This window comes from Manacus vitellinus, unplaced genomic scaffold (assembly GCF_001715985.3).
Source record: "Manacus vitellinus isolate BGI_N305 unplaced genomic scaffold, ASM171598v3 scaffold_18_pilon, whole genome shotgun sequence".
Taxonomy (NCBI): domain Eukaryota; kingdom Metazoa; phylum Chordata; class Aves; order Passeriformes; family Pipridae; genus Manacus; species Manacus vitellinus.
The window spans coordinates 12,866,802-12,882,395 of NW_021939324.1; the positions used below are offsets into that span (position 1 = coordinate 12,866,802).

The 15,594-nt window shown below is 38.2% G+C and overlaps 1 protein-coding gene across 1 annotated transcript in view; it reads left to right on the plus strand.

The window, feature by feature from the left end:
* LOC108639254 (interleukin-31 receptor subunit alpha-like) overlaps positions 1 to 15,594 on the plus strand; it is a 28,424-nt gene that overhangs the window by 408 nt on the left and 12,422 nt on the right. Inside the window, exons 3-10 of the mRNA XM_029959024.1 lie at positions 2,557 to 2,675; positions 6,200 to 6,366; positions 7,399 to 7,538; positions 10,691 to 10,832; positions 10,994 to 11,076; positions 12,132 to 12,342; positions 13,976 to 14,134; positions 15,144 to 15,266. Of these exons, the coding sequence (XP_029814884.1) occupies positions 2,557 to 2,675; positions 6,200 to 6,366; positions 7,399 to 7,538; positions 10,691 to 10,832; positions 10,994 to 11,076; positions 12,132 to 12,342; positions 13,976 to 14,134; positions 15,144 to 15,266 (1,144 nt within the window). The remainder of the gene's footprint in view (positions 1 to 2,556; positions 2,676 to 6,199; positions 6,367 to 7,398; positions 7,539 to 10,690; positions 10,833 to 10,993; positions 11,077 to 12,131; positions 12,343 to 13,975; positions 14,135 to 15,143; positions 15,267 to 15,594) is intronic.

Here is a 15,594-nt window from a genome sequence, read left to right on the forward strand (position 1 = left end):
CGCCCGCGTTTTCTGAATGGAAAATCCGCCCGGGGCAGCACAGGCAGGTGTATCCGCGTGACGGCGGAGTGTTCGGGATAACCGACACGCCGGGAGTGAATCCCACCCGGTGCGCCGGGAATAACCGCGGCTTCAAAAGACGGCGGAACCTGTAATGTTTATGTGTGACAGACACTTATGCTTTCCATTTAACTGATGAATTACTGATCGTGGAGAAAAGGACCAGTCCAACGCATTTCAATAGAGATTTTTACAAAGCAGTGGGTGCTCATCTGATGTAATTTGTGCTGTATTTAATAGAGTAGACAGGAACACCCTACTTGCTAACAGCGAGAGAGCATAATATTATTAATTACACTCTTACAGCAGAGGTGATAGGTTTTTGAGTACACAGTGACAGTGGGCAAGATATCTTCAGGAGGAGCATGTTTTTTCTGAAATTAGCTATGGATAATTTTCTAATCCTTGCAATTAGCCAGCCAGACTAAATTCCACTAAAGCATTACTGAGAACACAAGACATGCAGGAAGAAAAACAGAACATTATAGAGGGAAAAACAATTCAGGGTGTTGTTTTTTGCTTGATTTGTGGGTTTTGGGGTTTTGTGATTTTTGTTGTTGTTTGTTTGTTTTTGAGGGGCTGTTTGTTTGTTCGGGGTTTTCCTTGTTTTTCTAATGAAGAAACTGATTTGTGTTTTCTTTAGATGAAAGAATTTTTTCTTTTTTTCTTTCTTTGCACAGCTCTTGGAGCACAGTCATGATACAGGACTAGCAGTATGCTAGGGCTAGTAAGAATTAATAATATACATGTTAAGGTAAAGCAGTACAGTAAAACAAAGACAGCATTAAACTGAACGTTCATGTGAACACTAATACCCACAAACAGGACAAATGAAAATAAAATTGCGTAAGATTTCTTATGTTCATCTGGAGAAAGTAACTTAAAACTTCAGCGTATTGGGATGGGGTGGTGCTTTGGGGTGTTATACACTATTTTCACACATAAAATCTACTATTATTTTTTTGTCTACTCTAATACTATAATCTTGTGGAGAAAAACAGAGGAAGTTTGTAAAACTTAGAGCATGAGGAACAGTACAATCCCCTGTTGCTCTATAAGCAGAGACAGGTCTGCAACATTGTGGTCACCACTTGATTCTGAGGTAATAGAACTGTTATTTCAAATAGTTCCAGGAGCAGTATATTATCCACGTATTGACATGAAGGGTTGCAGAAGTTCCAAAAAGGTTTCGTTTTCAGGTTTTTCTTCAAAACAAGAACAAAGAAACACCAATAAGGTGAAGGATTTAATTCAGAGCAAAACAGGAGAAGAATGTGAGAGCTGTTGCTGTTTTTCCCAGCATGTTGTTATAACACCATGTCCATGGGTGAGGAGGACAAGATGTGTTTTGGCAGCCACACTGAAAAAGGAAAGGTTTCAATAATTTTGCACATTACTGTAGAAACAAGGAAGACCTGATCTCCACCTTCCTGAAAAGAAACCATACATACCTGAACTGATACAGCATAACTTTACTAGAAAAGCACTATTCTTTTGGTATGAGAAGTGTCATAGAGTGAGGGTATTAAAGCCAGAGCTGTACTTATCTGACACACTTTTTGAACCAAAAGAACTTTTAACTTAAATATACATATGCCATCTCAATGATGAAAGGAATACCAAGGGTACTCAGTAGCTCAAGTTGTGGGAAGAAATTGCTCTGAATGAGGAAAAGAGGACTGGTGTTTTATCTCATAACTCAGGTTGTGAGATACCATAACCATGCTGTAACACCAGCTCCAGACATATGCATATTTATTTATCAAATAAAAAAGCATTTCTTATTCAAGAGTGATAGGCTATTGGCGATTTGTTAAACCTAATAAGCATAAAGAACAACTGACTCTACTTATCAGGAAAAATTCATTTTTATCACCATAAGCATCCTGTACCTGTTAAGATCCTTATTTACTTTTCTGAACAACAACAACAAAAAATTCTGGGTCTTTTTTTCAAAGTGGGGGTAGCACATTGAGGCATCATGGTTGATTCTTCTGAACTAGTAGTTCAGACAGTAGGACACAAAACAAAAGGACAACAATCATATTTTATCATTACCATCTCTGATAAGAGGCCTTTGAAAACCTGAAATAAACTTAACTGCTAGAGATCAAAAATTAGTTCTTTTAATAATGTCATCAGTGTTTAATTTCACTCCAGCTGAAAAATGCATATGTTTAGTTGCAAAAAGCCTCATATTTTGCTTCCAAAAATTAATCACAAATAATTTTGCACATTATGTTATGCTCCTCCTGTTTTATAATGTGATCTTTATAAGGCTGGCAGTACGAGAGTAATAGTGTTTTTAGCCAGCATTGTTCTAAACTCCAGATAGGCATGACTGATGGTTTTGAAGCCATTATGGGGTCTAGTCAACCAGTTATGGACTGGTTTGTATTTGGGTTTGTTTCTCATAGTCCCTTTGAGCTGGTTAATGGTAAAAACTGTTTACTATCACTGCCTGTGATGAGTCTTTTCCAGTGCATGTGTTTTCATCTTCCAGATTGGGACAATGAATTGGTGTGCTACAGAGAATTTAGTGAGGATCTAACCTGTACCTGGCTGCCAGTACCTAGTGCTCCTAATACAGTTAATTATACTATATACTTAAAATGGTAAGTCTGAAGAGTAATTTCAGAAAACAAAATAATATTATTGCTGTTATATGATTCCCACTTGCCAGAGTTTTGCTCCACTGTTTTTCATCACATTGTAGGTTGTTACACAATACTGGTCAATATCTTTCTTTACATCTCCTCAATACCTATTGATTTGGTAAGAGCTTGGTAAGAGTGTGGTGCATTAACCCTGGCTAGACATCAGGTGCTCACCAAAGCTGCTCTATCCCTCTCCTGCTCAGCTGGACAGGGCAGAGAAAACATGAGAAAAGGCTCGTGAGTTGAGATAAGGACAGGAAAAGATCATTCAACAATTACCATCATGGGCCAAGCAGACTTGATCTGGGAAAAGGAATTTAATTTATTAACAATCAAATCAGAGTAGAGTAATGAGAAATACAGAAAAAACTTAAAACACCTCTCCCCCATGCTTTCCTTCTTACTGGGCTTAACTTTTCTCCTGAATTGTCTATCTCATCCACCAAGCAGTGTGGGGGGATGGAGAAAGGGGGTCGTGGTCAGTTCATCACATGTTATGTCTACCACTTCTTTCTACTCTCATTCTTACCCTAGTCCAGCAAGGGGATTCTCCCACAGGAGACAATCTTCCATGAACTCCTCCAGCATGAGTTCTTCACATGAGGCTGCAGTTCTTCCTGAACTGCTCCAGTGTGGGCCCTCCCATGGGGTGCAGCACTTCATGCACAGGCTGCACAGTCTGTACCCCCATGGAGTACAAGGCCTGACAGCAAACCTGCTCCAGCTTGGGCTCCTCTCTCCACAGGCCCACAGATCCTGCTAGCAGCCTGCTCCTTTAGGCACATCCACCTGCTCCTGTGTGGGATCCTCTATGGGCTGCAGGTGGATCTCTGTGCTACTGTGGACCTCCATGAGCTGCAGGGGCACAGCTGCCTCACTATGGTGTTCACCACTGCTTGCAGTGGAATTGCTGCTCCGTTGCTTGGAGCACCTTCTCCCCTCATTTACTAACCTTGGTGTCTGCAGAGCTGCTGCTCTCACATATTCTCATTCCTCTCTCCTAGCTGCTGTTGTGCAGAACTTTTTTACCCCTTCTTAAATACATTATCCCAGAGGTGCTACCACATTGCTGATGGGCTCAGCCTTTACCAGTGGCAGGTCCATTCTGGAGCCAGCCTGCATTGGCTCTGGGGAAAGCTTATTGCAACTTCTCACAGAAGCTACCCCTGTAGCTCCCTTCTACCAAAACCTTGCCATGCAAAACCAATACAAAGAGTCATTATACATCTTAACATGCTTCCAACACACTGTTTAAAACATTATTGACAAAAATCAGCTTACTCAATCACCTTTGTTTGCCTATGGACTTGCTTTGAATATTCAACACTGATGTATTTAGAGTAAAAAACAAACCAACCAAACAAAAAGCCACCCACACATAAACAGACACCAAGATTTTATTTTATGTATTATGTATTACGTATTATGTATTATGTTATAGCATGTATCCCAGGAGATGTCAGATGTGGCATACTTTCTCGCCATTCTGAACCATCAAGTACTGGTTTAATAGACGGAATGAACTTGCAGGGTTAATCTTGAACTGATTACTCAAAATGTGGGCGTCTTCAATTGCAGCTGCATAACAAAATTAGATTTCCTCATTTTATATCTACATATTTGGGATCTCCCATGAGATTAGAAGTATGTTTAGAAATAGAGAACTTAGATCAGAAGACATGATCTTTGCCATGAGACCGTATCATGGAGTACAGCACTGTCTGCCGTTGGCAAATTCTGATATTCATTGCTGATTATTTTGCCACATAACCCACCGCTCATCATTAAAAGTGAGCTGTGGTTAGGAACATCTCCTAAATCTAAGAAAATGTCACTACACTGGGAAATTCCCCAGTGTGATCTTCTGCACGTTGCAGAGTAGCAAAGCAACCACCTTAAGGCTGAGGTTACTCCCTTCCGTCACCTTCAGTATTTTCCCACTGAAGTAGCTGCAGGTGCCAACGTGCAGTAAGCACTAAATCCCACTGTATTTGCTGTCTTGCCTCTTGGGACTTCAAGGAGCTCACATTTCTTGGAATGGCAGAAGCACTTGTGAATCAGCTCCGTTTCTGTAGAGATGTTATCTGCTGCAGTATTCGTAAACTAATCCCTCTTAAAGTCCTCAGTCAAAACCAGATTGTGCTGTTCCTAGGCTGCAGGGTTGATGTTATGAACAGAGAAGGCAGAAAAAAGAGTGAAAGAGGAGGTTGGCAGGGGGGAAAAGGGAGGCAATTCCCTTGCAAAGATGTTGATTTTTCCAGGCCAGAATCAGGACTTTAAACTGAGTCTCCTAGGCTTCAAGCCAGTGGTCTTAAAGAAAAACTTCCTTTGTCCTCTTCTGTTGTGTTAAAAGGAAAAAAAAAAGAAAAAAAAAAAAGAAAAAAACATCCCACATGTGAAAGGGCTTTTTTCTCGCCTAGAAGAGGACATGACTTCTTTCTGCATGTAATGTCAGTTTGACATTGTAATTGTTCCTTGCCTTTGCTCCTTATGATTTAGTTGTCAGGAAGAAAAAGATAAAAGAAAAACACTCCCACAGAAAAGTTCAAACCAAGAATTCAAAATCATGCTTTGAAATATTAATGGCTGATTCACAACTAGTCCAAAGCAGAAGCTAGGCAAAACTTCAAGTACTTTCGTTCAGTTATTAAATATTGCATCATGATCAGCACATTTAATACTTGAAATATGTAGCTAGGCAATTAGTATGCTGGCCCATTTCCTTGAGAACACTGAACTGGCACAGCTTTAACCTTGGAAAAAAATCTGTCCTGTGTGCAGCAGAGAGTGAATGAGAGAGAGAGAGAGAGAGAGAGAGAGAGAGAGAGAGATGGAGGAAAAAAATAGGCAGCACTATTGTATGCAAGGCATTAGACCTCTTAGGTACAATAGAAGAAGTCTAGAAGGCTGAGTCATGTGACATTTAAATATCTCGTCAAACTGGTGCTTTGTGGGAACAGAAGACAGAAGATAGGCTTGTGAGAGAGGTTTTTCATGCAGTTGTGGTAATTTACATTCATATAACTCAGAAATTTTGCTTTTCAAAAGGAATTTTGGTGCCCCTATGATGGGTGGGAAGGCTTTATGAAGTAATTTCCAACATAATTTTATTGCTTTGAAATGCTCTATATACCCCACTGTAAGTATAAATCTTTTAAGTACAGATCTTGTCTTGTATCATGCTATGCCTTACAAGTTTAAGGAATTTAACACACAACAAAGATTTGCATGTTTAAGTTTGCTACAGTTACTAGGGTGCTGGAATTACACTTGCTGTTTCAAGGGCTCACGCCTTACCTTCAAGGTTTCAAGACACAGAATTATGTGTACCATCATCATGGCTAGGCTTCGCGAACGAAGATTATGCATATAGGTATCTGCAAAACTGCCATTTGCTATAATGTTGCTTTCTGGGGGTAGAGGAGGAAAGAATAACTATAACCCAAAAAAATGTTTTCCATTCTGTTTCCTTTTCTCTGAAGGAACAAAATACGAAAACTTTTTCAACGAAACACATCATCCCCTTACATCACAATTGAACGAAAGAATCTCTACATTGAGCGATTTGCGTACATTTGGATAGCAGTGAATTACGCTCATGCCAGCTGTGTAAAAGGAAGGAACATCTCAGTTTTACTAAGCAAAGCAGGTACAGCATCTTTACAAGTTATGTTACTACAGTGCCCAGTTGAAGCAGTAGTCACATTTTCTTAAAAATTATTTCCAAAATTTCAACTCCCAATATATACTAGTTATTTTTATTGATTCAGGGACCTACCCTGCAGTTTGGCTTCCTCGAATCAAGTTAATAACAGAAGTCTATCAGCTTTTACAGGAGGGGGGTTTTACTTCAAAAATATGCTGGAATATAAAATAGTAATATCCAGAGAAATATATATAGTGATATTTGTGTACAGTACTTAACCAGCTTTCTATGCTGTCTTTGATGGTTTTCTCAATTTCTTTATTGGTTTATAAAGATTAGGCTGACTTAGTACTGTGTACTTAAGGAACCCTTGATATAGGGCATTAGAGTTTTGAGAAACGTTTTCAAAGTTCAACTCTTTTTGAAGGCCACTTACCTATTACACAGTGCTGCAGAGAAGATATGAAAAAAGAAGCCCTATTTACTATCTTTTAGATGTTTATTAAAGATTCTCTACAGTATCTGGTTACTGAGATAATATTAAGAGCTTACCAAAACCTCACCTTCCCAGATTAATCATGGTCCAAGAAAAACCAATGCTTCTCACTGCTGAGAGTTACTACCAGTGAAACCCAAATTATCACTGAAAAGAAAGACAAAAATTGCACTTACAATTATATAGCTAAATGCAGTTGCTGAAATTGAAAGATGTTCTGGTAATTTTTTATACAATTCACTAACACAGGTACTCTTGACATTTTGATTTTGCCTTTCAGCCTCTCTCACAATAATATCTGCTTAGAAAAAGGGTCCTCCTGAAATTAATAGAAGCATTCACAAAAGAAAAGCAAGAGGAAAAATGCTATTTTGTTGATACTATAACGATTTAGTAATTATTAATTTCCATCCTTTTTGAAGTCTTACAGTGTTCAGCATCAAGTCTTTTATTTTTTATAAACCACACCTGATAGACATAATTACCAAAGCTTTCCTGCTCCTCTTGCATTTATAACAGCTGCATATTGCCCATTTTAGGGAAGTGCTTGACACCATCTAACATAAATGCTCATCAGATCACAAACCAGTTGATAATAAAGTGGGACCCGCCCACAACCCCTACACCATATGAGCTGAGATACAGAGAGACGCTCACAGAATCCACTCAGTGGACCGTGGTAAGTACTTACAAATGAGAACCACATGAGAACATGAGGTGCCTCACTATGAGCTCAACAGCACATCCAGCAGGCCATCAGTGCTATGGTACCAAAGAGCACGCAACATGGATAACAAGGAGGTGTGGCAAGCACCACTTGTTGCTGATGCCCCTTGGGACTCTGAGCCATTGGCTGCTACCCTCTGGATGTGACCATTCAACCAATTCTTAATCCAACTAACATTACATCCATTGAATCCATCCTTCTCCAATTTGGGGAGAAGGATGTTGTGGGATACAAGATCAGTTCCAGCAGCATTTTAGAACAGGCAATATGGTGCAGCAACAGGGTAGTACATAAAACTGAAGGCACTAAGAGATGGAAAAACAGTCATCATTTCAATAATATCTGCATGTAGTAGCAATGACTGCTTATCCTGTTCGTTGCCATCCAGAATATCATGCAAAAGCCTTGCAAGCAGGCAGGCACGTATACATGATTTGCATCACTGAGTCCCTGAAATTGTCTGTTTTTCAAGTTCTGTTATTTTTATTTGTATGAAGAATATGTGTTTACCAGCTAGAACAAAACCCCAGCTAGAAGAATGTTTAAACAGCAACAGTTCCAACTTCTTGGGCATCTCTGCTCATCTAGGAGCCTCTTTCCTTCCTCTTTACTACAAGAATCTCGTTCTTCCTTTTATTTCAGAAGACTCCTCCCATTTCTCTCATAGCTGACTGCCAGTTTGTTTGGCCACTTCGGGATTTCTGTGAGAGGCCCATGTGAGAAAGTTTCACCCTGGTACAGAGAACGTGCAGGTCTTGGAAGGGTCCACTTGTTCACTGGCATACAAGTCCTAGACCATTCTAGGACAGACAGTTACCCAAACATAACCCGCCCAGGAGGGCAATAGATAGATAACTATGTACAGATGGTCTGCTACCTGATGTGTGGAAGAACAGAGGGTTAAGAACAGTACAAATGCATGTCCTTCAGGTTCTGGAGACAGGGCAGATTAGGAGATTCATGTGGTACTGTGAAGGACTGGTAGATAGGGCCACAGTGGGTGATTTGAATGACTAAACACTACAGGTCATAAATATTCATTATTTCCCATGTCCCATCTGATACTATGAATTTAGGCTGCAATCTCCTCCTAATCATGTGAATGTAGACTACACTTGCAAATGGGGCTGGAGGGAAAGGGTGAGTGTGGACGTAAAAACACAGAGCATATATAAAGCTAGAAAAGAAATAGTGTTTATCAAGAGTAGGATTAATGTACATATAATGTAATTTAACACTTGGATCCATTCCGCTTCCCTCTTTTTCTGTAGGAGATTTGGATTCTTTCTGTAATATTATGTGTAGTGGTATTTTTTCATGACCAAGCTTGTTCTGCTAGCAAAAGTATACGAAGTTGTCACAGGTGGAGTAATATACTTCATTCTTAAGAAAGAAGGAGCAATATATTTATTGACATAAAACAGAAATCTAGCAAAATTTCGTAGTAAGTGTGACAGCAGTTTCATAAGAGTAAATGGCAAGGAACATTTGATTACTGCATAGAGGATAGAGTCAGATAGAACTGTCAGGGAGACATTTTAACTGGGTCATGATGCTCAGAAAGGCTCCCCTTGCATTCTAAAATTATTCTCAGAGCCCCAGGAGTTTAGTAGCTTCAGGATCCAGACTTAGTCCCAGGTCTACTCAACAGTTTGAGCCTAAAGTATTATATATGCACAATCAATTCTTTATATCACTTAAATGAGATTTCAAAGTTTCAGTGCAGTAATTTCCAATTCACTTGTCAAGTATCTGATGGGATAAGTATTTTCCCAGTCTTGAGGAGTAATCTTGAGAGGTGTCCCTACCCAAGAGATCCTGGTGTGCACCCCCACTGCTGTGCAGGAAAGCTCAACAGGCCCTTGGCTGTCCACCATTTAAGGGGTAAGATGATTCACTTTTAGACTTATTTGCATATTCACTTCAGATATTAGTTTCTTCCAAACTTGACTTGGGTCGAACCTTAACCAGCACTATGGTTAGGTGGACGAATTGTTCAGATTAGCCTCGGCTGTTGTGTTGCTATCTGTCTTCCTCGAATCAACCTCAAGCTAGATGCAGCCATCATGACCAGACACACCCATTATGACAGCTGGTGGTGGTTATCACGAGCAGGGTTACAGGAAATAAAGGTCAGGCTGGAGGTGGGGGGTGAGCATACTGCCACAGAGGTTAATTAATTAACTTTAATAAAAAAATAAAGCACTGCAGAAATTTAAATGGAAGAGCTAGTCACCTTATACTGGGGCTTTGTTGGTTTTAGGGTTTTTTTGTTTGATTGGTTGGGTTTTGGGGTGTTTTTTTAGGGAATATATATAATTAAGAAAACAAAAGTTTACAACAAACAAATGCTAACACAGATATTTCAATCTGCAATAGTACTTCTACAAAAAACACAATGCCTGGAACTGACCAGACAAAAGGTCTATTAATGCAGGATACTGTGTCTGATAGCAGCCACCAATGGACATCTGGTAAAGAGTGTAAAATAAGCATTTAACAACAATTTTTCATCATATTTTCTCCTAGTTTCCAGCTCAGAGATTTCCTTAGACACGGGTGGCATCTTTGTTTCAAGAAAAATTCCATTCCTTGTACAGTTACTGGAGCACCAGTGCTATCATCAGCTGCAGATGCAGATTACTTCTGCTATGCTAAGGCATAGGCAGGCACACATTCAGTCCAGTCATGATCTTTACCACATCAGTCACATGGATCTATTTAGACATACTGTTACTTCTGAGAATAAGGTGATTTTTTTTTATATTTAATTTTCCCTTGACATCTTGTTCTTGAGAATGCCAACAAGGCTCAGAGTTAAATAAATTATTATTTTTCAGTATATATCATGTCTAATTGATTTTAAAAACAGTATTTAGACCCATGAGGTTGCTTACTGTCCTGACTGAGCAGAACAAGTTCATGAAAAAGAGGGTATTGCTTTGAAAGAATGAAAACACCTTGGCTAGAATGTACAGTAATTCCCATTTGATGGCAGGAATACCTACTTTCAGCTGCAGTCAGAAGGCTGGTCCTTGGCTGAGAAAGCAATTAATATAAGATTATATTTTATTGATGCCACATAAATTAAACTTTTTTTTTAGGTGCCCGTAGAAAGCAATGCTGTCAATATCACCATTTTGAATTTAAATGCTGTGTCTTCATACATCGTTCAGCTCAGATGCATAGCCAACGGTGGTCTGAACTGTGTTTGCGTTTGGAGCAAGGAGATTTTTGTCCCTCGCAGTAAGTGAAATGTAGCTTTACCCTACTGGGAATAAGCATGGATGTAAAATCCTTTACAAACCTTGTGTCATATGAAATAGCATCTTCAGATACTGTTGAAAATATGAACATCAGAATGATTCATATGAGTGCATGTCTCCGTCTTTTTCCACATTTACTAGAACTCATGAATAAGCCAAGAATATCATATAATGAAACTAAGCAAATCTCTCCAGGAAGAAGAAGTGTTCTTCTGAAGTGGGAGGTAATGTTTGAGTCTCAGTACCCTCTGTTGTGTACATGCTATTAATTTATTACCTTATAGGGAAAACCAGAATTTCTCATTCTGTTGAGAGTACACTCTATATGCAAAAGTCATTGGATATTGTACACTTGCTTCCAAAGTCCCTGCATTTGTATGCTGATGATTTAGGTGCTAGAAAATAGCAAGACAAAAATACATCAAATTATAAAATTGAAAAATTATTAAATCTCTCATTCTTATCTTGGGAAAAACATCTATTTTCAAGACCTTTATCAGAAATTCCTCTTAAGACATGTGCCTTTTAAATTAATAAATGTCTTCCTGTCTATGTTACTCCAAAAGTGCCCAATTATTTCATTAAGATAACCCAATCTTGCAGTTTTGTGGTATCTACACACTATTAATTTTGCAACCAGAAAGAACAGACAAACTTGATATCAGAAATAATCCTTGCAGAATTCACAGGTCTTCATGCATTGAGTTTTCTATCTATATTGTAGTAATTTCCATTTCTGCGCACTCGTTTTCCAATCTCTCATTAAGATCAGTACAGTAAAATAATGAGTGAACCACCACCAGAACTACCCAGAAATTGGATATTTAACATGTTCCAAATTTGTAGTGTAATTACTAGCATTTTGCTTTAAAGAGACCAGATACCTAATCAAGCCCAAGTAGATGAAGATTCCCAGAGGCATAAATTTCAATTAAACACCTTTCATTAACTTTTAAGTTCCTAATAATGAGGGATATGTTCCAGTGAAATGTAGAGAACATTACAGCTGCTTCACTATTGTTATTACTAATTGGATACACACAACTAAGATCTCAATTAAGGGAAATTTTTATTCCCGTGCTTAAATCCTCTCAATTTAAGCATGCTCTTAATTTTAAGGAAACGGTTTGCTTTATTGATTCCTAATGACCTAATTAAAACAGTATGATTTTATCCTCATCATTAGAAGTTATATTTTGTCTGTACAATAAATTCATCTTGATTTTCTGCATGGGACATAACAACATTTATAGAATAACAATCTTTTTCCTCTTGCTAGGTAACACAAAGTGAGAACATCCTTGGATATTTCGTTAATGTGGAAAGAATACCCAACAGTTGCAGTGACTCACCAAATCGCATCTTTCTCAATGACAGAGAAATTCTTCTAAATCTCTCCATGGCTTACTATAGAGTTAATATTTCTGCCCATAATGAAGCAGGAGAATCTCCACAAGCCATCTACATTGTCCCAGAATTCTCTGCAATAGGTACTTACCTTATCAATCTTTCACTAGAGTGGTGGTGAAGTTTTATGAGCAATCTCTAAGGCTACTTTTTGACACACTTTGGAATAGGTTAAAGCATTCTCTTGAATATTTTTTTAGGTTCATATTTTTACATAGTGAGAGTCAGTATTGTTTCTTAAGAAAGGATTTCAATAGAAGTTAACAGACTAAGCAATTTAATACTCAGTTTAGCACTTGTGCTTTCTCAAGCTACAGAAATTACTATGTGCTACATCTGCCCAGCAAAATGCTTTATGAACTGTTCTCAACATTAAGTATGTGTCAATGGTTTAAAAAAAGTTCACAGAACTTTGTGTAAATCTAAGTTTTTTGAATTAACTAACTATTAGGACACCTGCTACTGTCTTTTATTTCAGTATTACTCTAACAGGCACATGGGACAAGGAACAGATGGGATGTACTTGTCATATTTTAACAAAGAGCAAGGTTTTATGATGCCTACATATACAGTTTTTTCATTTAAACAATAGAACTATTTAACAATGTTTTGCTTATAATTAAGCTAGTTTCATGTGTTACAATCTTGAGCTATAGTTATTGCAATATTAGAAAACCTCTCTTTTCCACAGTAAGATTTTCTTTTTTTTAAATTAAGCTATAGCATTCACAAGTGAAGATGTGTGTATGTACCCTTGTTGATCTTCTGATATCTGCAACTGATTGCTTTTCCAGGATTTCCTAACACACTCCCCTCATTCTGTTCTCCTTTTCCCTGTAAAGAGGTAACAACTTGATTTTCCCCTTGCATTTCAGTTCCTTAGCTCTTTTCTGATGAAATATGTACTACCACCTCAAGTGACCTTTTGACTGACAATCAGTTGTCTACTGAATCTCTCAGCCTGTTTTCATGGCTCTCTCCAGACATCTGTTTCCCTTTGGCTGCATTTCTATGCAGGTTCTCTGTATCTGTCGTGAATTACTGGGAAGATATTTGCATAAAGTACATTCCCAAGATAAATTCCTTCTCAACATACCCAACTTTTGCTCAGCTAGTACAGCCATTTTCTTTAATTTGCCTTTATTATATTGGTTTCCTGGCAGGAGATAAAATGGAGAATTTTTATGTCTACCACTTCTTACCCCAAAATGGCAGGTTGCTCTTCTCCCTCATTAGTATCAGTCAGAAGGTCTTTCCTAGTTTAGTAGTCTATCTCTTAAAATGTCAAAATGTTTAAAATCCTTGCAGAATATGCAAAGTGTATGAAATTTGTATGATATATCTGACATTAGCCAGTTCTCCTCCTCTCCTGCCCAGGCAAGAACTATCTCATAGTTGCTCTATGTATAGGACTTACAGGCTCACAGGAGGTTATTTAGCAACACCAAGCTTCCTCTTCCTGAGGCTTGGAACAGCCATTTAATTTCTGACAACTGGAAACAAGGAAAAGTCATGAACAGCAGTCAACACTGGAGCCACCAGACACTTGTAAAGTACTAAATGCTAAGTTTTCTCTGTTGAGTTACTAGGAGAAACATTACTAAGATAAGCAAGGTAAGTCACTTGCAATGATAACTACTTAATGGTAGAAAGCAAGCAACAGAGGAGAAATCTGCTTTGCTGTTTATTGATCTCTAATTGTATGTTTGTTCACAGACTTACCTGGTCAAATTCATGTCAAACGCCAGGGAACTAATGCCATTGTCACCTGGACTCCAGAATACAATCCAAAATGTTTTGTGGTTGATTGGGGCACTGGTAAAGAGGATATGCACATGAAAATAATAACTACAGCTACTGGAAATTTCACACTAGGTAACAACAACCAGTGCATCTCCTGTGGAGGCATCCTTTCATTTATTGATTATTTTTGGTTGGGAACAGTAGGATTTTTCATTCTGTTTTCAAGGGCAAACTGAAGATCCATCCAGATAAGTGCAATTTTCAATCTTTGTCCAGTGCTGAGACATTATTTAATTTTTAGCAACACCACAGCAGATAAAAAACAAAGCTTTCAGTAGAATTCTTCTGGTCGCAGTTGGGCAAGAAATGCAGCTAAACTGCTACTGCTGGTACAATGTTTCTCCTTGCCCACATTCAAGGCAGACCTATACACCACTGGCTTTAAAAAAACTTCTATCTTGTGCCTAGATAAGCTAATCTTTAAATGTAAACTGCTCTGTTACAGTCTCCCTAAGATTAATTTCTTTTTTTATCACAATGGCTATATTTATCAAAGCCCAAGTTCTCAACTCCCGTATTCTGCTTACCAAGCTAGGCACGATGCAGTCAGGGATCACTTTTTGGGACAGACATTGACTATCTTGATTAAAGTCATGTAGGTGACTCTTGCAAAGGCCATTCAAGACAGGTTTACTTGTACAACAGAGAACATTTAGCTTCAGAGTTCTATAAGTAAATGCACCTTTTCCTTGGTCCTTCTGCAACATCTACTTATTTTGCTTGGTTTTTTATATGCTAGCTGAGTGGAAAGTGTCTATGCTTGAACTAAGGTGTCTATAACCATTTTAGTTCCTAATTTCTCCTTTGGCAGCTAATGCCTTCCAGAGGGAGACTATAAACAGATCTGCCACCTTTTAAAAGAAAACCCATGTTATGTGTTGTCCTGCTTTTGAAAACATTTGCATTAAGCATCTAGAGACATTGAAAACAGATTTTGTATTCAGTGCAAAGACTATAAACTTATACTATACTATGTCGCAGAAAGTAAGAATTATACAGAAAAACTCTAAAGCTATAATTTCTCTCCTCTATAATTTATAACTTTTCAGTAAACCCTGATGCACATTTATTTGTTTTCCAGATAATTTTCAGCCTTATAAGTTGTACAAAATAGTGGTACATGCGTCTGATGTGTGTCGGTGTGAAAGTTTCATAAGACATGAAAAGACTTTTGGAGTGACGCACTTTTACTTTGTGGAAGGAGGTATTCTTCCCCTTTGTATAACCTCATTCTTTGTATTTCTTCTCATTCCTATCTGCAGCCATAGGCTACACAAAATTTCTTTTCCAGGGACTGAACAGTATTCTTCAGTTAGCATTGTGTTTGGTCTTAGCAGTTATGCCCTGGCAGTGAATGACCTGAATGCTGTTCCTCCCTGAAAGGTGCACAGAAATATTTTTATTATACATGATACTAACAAAAATAACAGAAAGAGGGGCTCAGCTTTGCTACTCCATGTAGCTCAGTTTTTAGCAGTGGTTGAAGTCAGATTTTCCAATCCCAGTTTGGTAGTGTCTCATATTGCAAGATG